General features: G+C 37.7%; 1 protein-coding gene across 3 annotated transcripts in view; it reads right to left on the reverse strand.

Moving 5' to 3' along the window:
• LOC103480341 (secretory phospholipase A2 receptor-like) overlaps window positions 1–10844 on the reverse strand; it is a 14422-nt gene extending 3578 nt beyond the window's left edge. Inside the window, exons 1-6 of one of the 3 annotated variants that reach the window (XM_017310277.1) lie at window positions 9482–10844; window positions 9201–9275; window positions 8669–9043; window positions 8140–8478; window positions 7619–7930; window positions 2282–2941 (exon numbers count right to left, since the gene is read on the reverse strand). In XM_017310277.1, coding sequence (XP_017165766.1) covers window positions 2820–2941; window positions 7619–7930; window positions 8140–8478; window positions 8669–9043; window positions 9201–9234 — 1182 coding nt within the window. In that variant the 5' untranslated portion in view covers window positions 9235–9275; window positions 9482–10844 and the 3' untranslated portion in view covers window positions 2282–2819. Of the gene's footprint in view, window positions 1–2281; window positions 2942–6778; window positions 7931–8139; window positions 8479–8668; window positions 9044–9200; window positions 9349–9481 lie in introns of those variants that run through there. The other 2 variants (XM_017310278.1, XM_017310279.1) reach the window with 2 other exon arrangements.
• Between the last annotated feature and the right edge of the window lie 453 nt (window positions 10845–11297).

Below are 11297 nucleotides of genomic sequence, written 5' to 3' on the forward strand. Positions count from 1 at the left end.
CCTCCTCCCGGTGGGACGTGCCCGGAACACCTCACCAGGGAGGCGTCCAGGAGGCATCCTTACCAGATGCCCGAGCCACCTCAACTGGCTCCTCTCGACGTGGAGGAGCAGCGGCTCTACTCTCTTTTAGTTTTACCAGGTAGAGGAGGATTTTAACAGTGTGGAAATGTGACGACACGAAACAAAATAAAGACACTAAAGCCTCTTCATCATTGTCAAGTGTCAGAAGCTTGGAGCATCTCCATTAGCAGTTTGTTCCTCACTGTCATGGGCAGAACATGGGCAAGAAAGTGGGCGGAGCCATGAGTTCACTTCCTCCAACGATGGTTTCCAGTTCGACACTCAGCAACAGAGAACCCTGAGGCCGTAGTTTTGATGGACTCACATAAACCCAGAGGATTTAGACACTAGTATTGCATTTTCCGGTTTGTTTTTAAATGAATATTTTACGTGTTTAATTTTCTAACAGAAACAAATGTCTATGATTGAATGATAGTACAGTGATCCCTCGTTTTTCGTGGGGGTTGCTTTCTGAAAAGAACCAGTGATAGGCAAAATCCGTGAAGTACTTACCTTTATTTTTTACAGTTCTTACACAGCATAAATAAATACTCTGCAATGAAACCAAAGAACAAAACCTGTTTTTAGGTCAGCGAACTTTAATGCGATGCGGAGACATGGCATTAAAGCCGTCTCTCCTCCAAGCTGTTTTGCAAGATTCACAGCCGTGTTGACCGCAGGCGAGCCTCTGGCCAGTTTTTTCCACCAGGCATTCAAAGTATCAGTGTTCATCTCCTGAATGGCCAAGCTGTGTACGTATATTTAAATACCGTAACGTTATTGGCACATAGGTAGAGAAGAAGCGTGGAGACTGTTTAGCTAATCAGGACGCAAAACACAATGTAGTATGTAAGAAAACTGCACAAAAAAATCTGCGAAGCAGTGAGACAGTGAAAGGTGAACAGCGTTATAACGAGGGTTCACTGTATTCATAAACTCTCTGTCAAGGTATGAAAAAAATCCAGCAAACAAAAATCACAAAGATGGAAGAAAGACCAGCCAACCCTGCCACTTTTACTTTTATATTATTGGTTACAATGTAAGTTGATGACTCTTCTTTATGTTGAGTAGGAAACTATCATCAGTGAAACTAACACACATCCCTCAGTGAAGCAGAAGTTACAGCACAGAAGATTTGAATATTCAAACCAGAGAAGGACATAATTATGAAACAGGCTTTTCATGAATCATGCCGAGCAGGAAAACTCACAACATAACAACCTGTCTGTTGAGGGAAAAAAACTATGAATGGAAGCTATTTTTAATGCATCAGTGTAAACCAACCATGGACTTTTAATCAAGCATTGCATGTGACGTCAGCGTTAGCTTGTTGATGTTGCATGGTGGTGTTTATGGTTGGGTTTGAAATGGACACAGAAAATAAATAATTCAAGCTCAGAAAATTGATCACTGTAAAAACGCAAGCAGCCCACTACATTTGAACTACTGAGTCAGAGTTTTTATTTATTTCATATAATTGATTTCAGTCTTTTCCACAGTTTTTAGCTTATAACTAAACTACAATGGTTCATTTGCTTTCACCAATTCAATATTTTTGCTGCAATCGGTCTAAACACACTCAAACTAGTAACATATTTTTCCCAGTAAGTGACATTTTTATATAATGAGTCTGAAACTGAAAATAAAAGTTTGGAACTGGGAAAAATAAGAATTTAAAACTGAAAAAAGTAGATGTTGGTCGCCTACTTTCTTCTAAACACACATAATTCCACGTCACAGCTACATGTTCAGGTTGTCAACATCAAGCCAGAATAACTGAACTACTTCCCTCTCCCTCGCTATTTTTCTTAATTAAATCTTGTTCCTGACCTTGCTAACTAGTTGTCACAGTGTTTACAATTAGGAGCACATCACCCCTTTTTTTTTACATATTGACCCCTTCACACGTGATGTCATCCTCTCCAGAACTCCGCCCACTCCACAACTCAGGCGTTTCTTTAAAGTTAGTGTAAAAACAGACTGTAACCTAATATCACTTCTATTTAGAAACACTGTCCATGACATAGCGGTATAAATCATGTGGTGTGAAGTCAGGCAGAGCCGGCAATCTGATCAACACATCCAGAGGGAGGAAGCAGGTTTCTAAGCCAGCTATCTCCAACTTTTGTAAATCCCGCTGTCCATGAGCCCCAACCAGGTGTGCTACGTTCACACAGACAAGAGCGACTCGAACAAGAAGAAGCCATGAATAAACTGGCAAAATCAAATTTTTCAAAGAGTGACTCAAAGAATACAATTTGTGTCTTGTTCTTAAGATTTGAAGAGGAGTAGCTGAAATTTTGTATTTGTGAAAGACTGAAGAAAATATACAGTCAAAAAACTCCTGTAGTCTTTTTATGTACTAACATGAAGGACATGTGGCCAGGTCAGTGTGATTCTTTCTGCAGTACTGCAGTCCAGGACTTATTCTCATTAAAGTAGTGATCCTGACAGAGCTGACAGTCCATGAAACGACACTGAGGTGTGAGCATAAAACATGTTGCTCAAGGTACTAATCAGTGATAACATCTCCACCAATATTTGCAGCATTATTAGGAGGTAAACAGTTTCTGGTGTTTTTACAATAAAATCAGACAAATTTATTCCTAATCCATCTTAATCTGTGATGTCACGGAAGAGAGTGAATGTCATGTTCCAGATCAATTTACCCGTCAGGAAATTGGATTATTTTCCTTTTGCGATCTGTCTCTGTTGGATGAAACACGTCATATCAAGGGTTAAATACACTTTCTCCCTCCCTAAATACATTTTCTGGCATAATATTCAGTCATATTCAAACTTAAAACCTCACAAATAGCTGAAACCCACTTATGTTTTCCTTTTTGGAGAATTGAATCGACTGCTTTTCTGTGATCCTCGACTGAAAACCATACACAGTGAAGAGTAGATTTTTGTTACTGACATGAAATATGGACTACATTTGAATAGTCAAACCAGTATAAGGGGGTTTTATGAAAATTGTTTACGAAACTTGCAGAGGAAGTTAACATGTCTGTATTTCCCTAGTTTGCATATTACTGGCAACGACAGGCCGAAAATGGTCTAATGTTTCTGTAAAGATCCTCCCAAAGGAAGGCAGACATGCAAATGGTGTTCTGACATAAAATGTAATCCTGTGGATTAAAACTGCAGTAACTTTACAAAGATATGCTTTGTCCATATTTATTAAAACTATCACATGTCGTGAGAGGATGGTATGAAAGAAATAATATGTGAAAAAAATCAAGTTCCTCCACCTCCTGCCAGTGCTGCTTTTGTGGTCTGCAAAAATGCACTGAACCAGGTCAAAAACAACCAATCACACACGCCCCATAAAACGTTCAATGTATTCAAACCATCATAAGTGTGTGACTATCATAAGGAGGAGGGTCTTAGTGCTGCCAATCAACCTCATATGGTGGAAAAACAACTTGCCATTACAGGAAATCTGTTTATCCGCTATCATCAGTGGCTATGCTAACTGGCCTTAGCATAGTTGGCAGGCTATGTAGTGGTGAACCAGAGTTAGTTTAGCAAAGAGAAAGAGGAAGAGCATGAGTGTGATTGACAGCGCTAAGATCCTCCCCCTTGCTCTGATTGGTTGCTTCTGTCACTCTGACTCTCTGCTTTCTTCAGTTCATTTACAGCTTTGCTAAATAAGCTTCTGTTTATTGATTTTTAAGAGCGTTTAGGATTGTATGTTGTAGAGTTGAAGAGTCTTTTGATGTTTTGTGAGACAAATAGTGTTCAAACATGAAACATATGTACTGAAAGCAAAAGGACGCAGGGCAAGTTAATTTCCTTGATGTCAGTAAAGAAGTAGTTTCCTCTTCTTATATTAAGCCAGTGTTTCTCAATTATTTTCCATCATGCCCCCCTGAGGGATCATGATTTTTTTCACGCCCTCCCCAGAGCCCTTCCCTCCTCAGAATTGAAATACTAATGCGAATTTGATCATATTAAATAATTTATCTGTACCAACTACTGGCTCTAACATTGTATGACCTAATTATCAAAACCGCTGTTTTATTGTTCTAAGTCTCAACATAATTTCCAAAATCAGTTTATTAAGCCAATCAGTAAAATTGAATCAAGACTACTCAGTTTGAAGGAGAAAAAGTGTAAATGATTCACTGGGATTTTTAGACTTAATACAGTAACACTTTTTAGAACTGTAAGCATTTGTTACTTCAGCTTCTTCAGTTTAGTTTTTCACAAGATAAATAGTTTTTTAACATTTATTGTGGAAACAATTGCAGCAATCTTGCTTATATTTCAGCTTGTTAGGGGGAGGATGCTGGTTGGTGAGTGTGCTAGAGTTCTCAAACACTCGCATCATCATTCCAAAGATGAAGGAAAACTCTGTGATGTCACAGCTGGAGTCATGCTTGTGGTATCATCAGCACTGTATGGAAAAAATGTGAGTCACAAAAAACCCCAAGCGGTTCTAGATCTGAACCGCACAGTATTCTGGGAGATGTAGGCGCAGGAGAGGCTTTAGCAACTCCACCTCATACTCTCTTTGGTTACCTAGCATCTTAGTCATTCTAAGGCAATTCTGGATCCAGAACCACACAGCATTCTGGGAGATGTAGGCAGAGGGAAGGCTTTAGCAGCTCTAGCTCTGTATCTCTTTGGTTACCTAGCAACAACCTGCTGAGTAACTTGCGCAGCAGTAGTTTCATGTTTGAAACTTTAAAGTTACTATCAGGTGATTTTAACAGGAAATCCAGGTGATGCAATACCTTTTTCAGTCGTGGAGAAAGTACTCGAAAAATGTACTTAAGTAAAAGTACAAATACACAGACAAAAATGTACTCAAGTAAAAGTAAAACTACCACATTACTTACTTAAGTAAAAATAAAAAAGTACTAGCTTTTAAAAATACTTAAGTATTAAAAGTAAAAGTACTTGCTGAATCGCTAATACAATATCATTAAGTGAACCGATGGTATTTAATTTTAATATATTAGAAATGTGCCATTTTAATGAACAATGCCACAGATAAAGCATGTTTTTATTGTGTTTACTCTGTAACATAGTCAACACCTCCACACAATAATTCAGCGCATGAGTGACAACTTTTTTTCATCGCAGATGCAACATGTCTCAGTCAATACAGCTAGCTTTGATAGCATCACGTCCACAGAGCTTATCTTTCTTTAAGCTTTCCTACCAAGTGACGCAAAAAGTTGGACGAAGTCTGTGAAAGCGAAGTGCTGCTGATTTTACATGTCGCCATATATTATGATTTATGCAGCGCTATTATATTACTGACGAATAGACAGACATCTTCTCCCGCTCAGAGGAAACCACTGCGCATGTCTAGGAGCTCCGCGTGCGAGTAAAGGTGGAGGAGATGGGTGACAACAGACACTAAGTCACGTTATTGCTTGGATTTTACGGCATCATCTTAAGTCCCTGAACTTCACATTTTAACGGACAAAAAGCGCAACACGACTTGGATGTAACGAGTAACGCAACAGTTTTGTAGAAATGTAGTGAAGTAGAAAGTACAGATACTTACTACAAAATGTAGTGGAGTAAAAGTAGAAAATATCCATTATTAAATCTACTTAAGTAAAGTACAGATACACGAAAAATGTACTTAAGAGTTTTGTTTCATTTTATTTTAGACAATTTTGTTCTTCATCTGTTTATTTAATTTATTTTCTCCTCACTAATAGATAATTACATTTATTTGTTTCCTCCACAGAACAGCTGGAACCAGCATTTCAAAGATCGTAGTATGGATATATGATACATATTTGCTAAATAAGCTTTTTTTTTTAGTAAAAGCTCTTAGTATTCTATGCTATTGAGACGAAGAGTCTTCTTATGTGCTGTGAAAGGAAAAGTGTACAACAAAATAAAACGTGTACTGGAAGTAAAAGGATTCAGGGAAAATTAATTTCCTTGATGTCAACCAGGAAGTTGTTTTTTCTTCTTGTAATAAAGGTAGATGCTGCTACACCAGGTTTTCTAAAGATCTTCAACAATGGTTGTAAATTTATATTCTACTTCCTGTTTTATTGTGTTGATTGCAATCTAAAGCATTTTTTGCTCTATATGAATTATGGTTTCAACCTATATTTCAAAAATTTACGAAGCTAAACAGCTAAAAAAAACAGAAACAGAAACTTTCCGTAAGAAGGACAGGAATAAAAAAAAATACATCCAAACTATTTGGAATATTTCTGAGTTATTATCACGGGGTAATAAGTCATCTGACAGTTTGGATTGTGTCTCTTTTGAGTTGACAGTCTGAATGGTTAAAGGGATGTTTTCATGTGCAGTTCTATCTCAGACTTACACAAACAGACATAAACACGCAGTGAATAAATCGATTTTCAATTCCACACAGCATTCCATCATGCCCACTTTTGATGGACCTCACCATTGTAGAGGTCTGAACAACCACTAGATGGTGCTAAAAAACCTACATGTCCCATCAACAGTCCCCTTTTACAGTTTCAGAACAAGATGGCAGCTTCATCCAGAGGCAAAAGTTTCATAAACGTCAGCTTAACATAGTATTATGGCTAAAAATAAAATTCTGTTTTGACTAAACATGAGAGTCAGTGGTTTTCAATTCACCTGAACCTAATTTCTAACATGGATCTACTCAATTATTTGGTAGGTAAAATCAATCATACATCCATAGTAAGATGGTTTCATTTACAGTGACAGGAATATTAATGAATGAAATCCAACCTACATTTATATTATTATCGACACAAAGTGAAGTTATAAAGGTTCTTTATTCTTTGTCAAACAGAAGAAAGATATTTCGTAAAAAGCTAAACAAAACCCCCAAAATAAAACGCCCCATAAAATGTTCAGTGTATTCAAACCATCATACTGTAAGTGTGTGTGAATATTTATTTCACACACGTAAAAAAGCAATACTTATTTACATCCTCTAAAACATATTTTTGAAGTTTGGCCTATTTTTGCATATTGAAAGACAAAAAAATCCAGTATTGATTTATTTATTTATTTGGGAAATACGTTTCTTGTGCTATTCAAACTTCATATCAAATCTATTATTCATATACATCTGCAGTGCTTTTTTTTAACTAAAGCCAACAATCAAATTCTGTTTTTGTGTTTTTCTTTATTTGAAACTATTAACACACTATTTTGTTGGAGTAAATTGTGAGTAACTGCCACAAATTAAACCTTCCATGTCTTCTACAAAAATGTGTGAAACCATCGAACCTGCAGTATGCACATTTTATATAAAAAAATATGAATGTATGTATGTATAATGTATGTATATATTCTGTCTTACATATATATATGCTTTTTCTTTACTATGACATGAGACAGCATAATATGAGACGAATATTCTGTATAAAAAAACAAAAAACAACAACAACAACTCAAAACAACCAATCAAAGCCCGGAGGAGAGTCTTATTGACGTCAATCATTCATTCATGTGTACGTGCTGCCCCACATCTTATGTGTCAAAAGGTTTAGAATTTTAAATGTAATGTAGGCCAAATCCAAAGGCTGAGTTCAAACCTTGGAACAAAAAAAAATAAACTTCTCACTGTCATGTTTCTTCCTCCACAGATGTTTTCCTCCCGTCTCCATGGCTCCAGACATGTCACAGTCGTCCATCGGTTCACCTGAGGCCCAGTTCTTATATCTGACCACCTCGTCACTGACCCAGAACCAGAAATCCAGAGTGCAGGTGTAACGCAGACCCATCCAGACATAACCAGTCGATGCCTTCCTGACTTTCTCCTGGATCCATCTCTGATCATCCATGTTGGTGATGGTGACCAGGTCATGGTGGTGATCTCTGCAGTAGTACAAGGCGTCCTCCCAGGTTTTATTTTCTTTGATCAGGGTCACTTCATCTAAACAAAGAAGCAACAAACGCACTAAATTATTCAAATCATTTCTCAAAACCTGAGCAACATGACCTAAATGTTTGTGGTAAAAGTGTCATTGGGAGGATTTTTTAAATATATTTCATATATGAAAAAAATGATAAACATTAAAATCAGGCTTTTTCTTTTCTACCTAGAACTTTATTGACAACATATCTTTAAGATTAAAAGCTCACCATCATAACAGATGAAGGGTTTTCTTTCAGCACAGTTGTCATTCTTCCATCTGCCTCCATCATCAGTCATGGCACATTGATCACTGATGGATTCTGGATTGTTAAAGTCTTTATTCCAGTGTCTGAAAGAGAAACTGCTTCCATCTGACCACCTCCAGTTGTCTCTGAACAGACCAATGTATGGTTGATCATTGGACTTCATCAATTTCTTCACTTCTTCATCCTGTAGTTGTTTCGTTCCACTGATCAGGTCTGTGTGTTTATCTCTGCAGTAACTCTGAGCTTCCTGCCAGGTCTTCTCCTCTTTAATCAAGTGGTATTTAGGGTTTCTATCATTTTCTGAGACATGAACAGACAAATGTTAATCTCCATTTATATTTTTCTTTAAGTTAAACATTAAATTAGGTTCACTGGGAGATGAATTAAGTGAATTTAATATTTTTATTCATACGGGGGGATTCCCTAGCAAGATCCCTGTGTAACGTTTCGTTAAATACTTTAGGTAGGGTTAAAGTATTTAAATACTCACCATCATAGCAGAGAAAATATTTTTTATTCTTGCATTTTTGGTCTATCCAATTGAGATTTTGACTGAGAATCACACAGTTCTCAGATTCATCATTTGGTTCTCCTTCATTCCACTTGGTCTCACTTTCATTGAACTCCACTCCAGGCAGAGACCAGTACCATGTTCTGGTACCATGTGTTTGATCGTACAGACCAATCCAAGCTTCCTTCTTATCTCCAGCTGAGATGTTGATGAGTCTCTCCATGTCCTTCATGTTAGTCACTGTGACCAGGTCAGTGTGATTCTTTCTGCAGTACTGCTGAGCTTCAGTCCAGTTCTTATTCTGTTTAATATAGAGATACTCAAAGAGCTGACAGTCCATGAAGGAACACTGACCTATAAACATAAACCATGTCCGTATTAGATTTTCATCAACACAAAACATGGGCTACAACTTGTAATAAAATATAACTGTTTTCATTAAAGTTTCTGTGTGATAACTCAGAGGTAACTCTGTTTCCTCATAGTCTAGTTGTGTTTCAGATCAACTTACCCATCAGGAAGAGCAGAATCAGACTCCACTGCATCTTTGCTGTCAGATGAATTATTTTCCTCCAGCAGTTTGTCTCTGTTGGATGAAGAACATTTAAACAGTGAAAAGCTGCAGCTCTCCCTCCACTGGACAGAGAAACAATGAGAGCAGAGAGACCAAGACAGACAGAGAGACAGAAAGGTTGAAAAATATTGCGCAATGTCTTCTGAACTAAAAAATGCTGCCATGTTAAAAAAATAATTAAGACTTGGCTAGACAAGACTGACAGGCTTTAAACTTACATCTCTTTCCTTTTTCCCCTCAGGGAATGTGTTGCTCTTCTCTTGATGCTCTGCTGCTGAAAACTGTCCCAGCTAAACTGTTGGTCTCTAAACAGCAGCTGAATTTGAACATTTTGTTATTTAAATATTCAAAACAGGGAAGAAACATTTTTTCACAAGGAAACCCTCAAAAAGCCAAAAAGAGGAGGAAGAAAAAAAATTAATAAGTTTAGCCATCCTCCATAGCGTGCCAACATTAACAGGCAAACTGTGACAGCCTTATTCAGCATCGCGTGCTGCATGGATTATAACATTGCTGCGTGTAGCTTATACCTTACAGTTATTATTTGCCTTTCTAATTAAATTTGTGACAGACGGCTCACAGAGCAAACTGATCAAAGTGTGAGAAAAGCAGCTTCAGTGTGAAAGCTGCTCTTTGTTCACCAGCTTTGAAGCTCATATCGGGTGATTTTAACAGGAAATCCAGAGAAATGAGACACGACACCTTTTTTTTTAAAATCCAGGTTTCATACAACAAATTTTGTTTCATTTCAGTTTAACCCACTTTTTAATTCATCTGCTAACATTACGTTGTTATTTTTTTCCTCATTGATAGATGAATACAATTATTCTGTTTGTTAAATATGAATGTGTTTTTTGTTTGGCACCAGTTTCTCAAAGATGATAGTGGATTTATGATACATCTTTGCTAAATAAGCTTTTGTTTACTGATAAAGTTACGATTCTGTGTTGTATCAGGAGACCTGGAGGGTCTGCTGTGGTCACATGGAGGGGCGTGGTCACATGGAGGGGCGTGGTCACATGGAGGGGCGCGGTCACCAGGTGTCGGTAAAAGTCTGGTGCTGTTCGGGATCTCAGGATCCTCTGCGGGACCCTGAAGTCCCCTGGGACCGCACTATTAACAGTTCCCAGAGTCCGAACTCACACTTTTGGTGAGGCTTCTTTACAATATTGTGGCCCCCCGTTTGTGGAACGATCTGCCAGAGAACCTGAGGACTGCAGAAAACGTTGCTGTCTTTAAGAGCAGCTCAAGACTCGACTTTTAACTGTATTTACTGAGTTGAATCACTACTTAGTCTGAGCATTTTCTATGCAGTGGTGTGTTTTTACATGTGGGGTTGGGGTGGGTAATTGCTTGTATTGATATGTACAGAAATTTGAGCTGCTTTTAGTGTGAAGGATGCTTTATAAATAAATAGAGGCACCAATGAGGGTATGGCACCAAAACCATTTGATTGACAGCTGACCAAATTAATTAGCTCGTCATTTATGTCACTGGTAACTCCAAACAACATTTAGCTGCGGACCGGAGGACTTTAATTATGAGTTTAATCAGCAGCATCGGCAGGAACACGTGCGACAAGTTGAGCAGGAGAATGACCGTGAATTAGCAGCACTGCTAGCAGCTAGTCGCTCTGAAATACGGACAGTGATAAAGAGAGAAACAGTGCAGCTGTGATCAGCGTTCTGACAGAGCTGCAGTTTTGGACACGCAGTGTGAAACATCAAAACTACATAGTATTAACTTGTGATATTAATTTAACTTTTCCTTTGGACTAAATAAATAAATAAGGATCACGTCTGGTTATTGGTTTACATCTTTTGACTGCATTACCTAAATCTAAAAGGTTGCATATTTTAAAAAAAATAAAGTGTTAGAATGCAATTATAATGAAATAATCAGCTGATTTCAGCCTTTATCATGTTTGGGCCAGCAATGAGTTCCTATAGGACAAAATGAAATATCTGAGTTTATTTGAGCCCATCAGAATCACAACCTTGAGGTTCTCCTTTGTTTAGTGTTGCTGCAAAAATC

Source organism: Poecilia reticulata, linkage group LG18 (assembly GCF_000633615.1).
Source record: "Poecilia reticulata strain Guanapo linkage group LG18, Guppy_female_1.0+MT, whole genome shotgun sequence".
In the NCBI taxonomy this organism is placed as follows: Eukaryota; Metazoa; Chordata; class Actinopteri; order Cyprinodontiformes; family Poeciliidae; genus Poecilia; species Poecilia reticulata.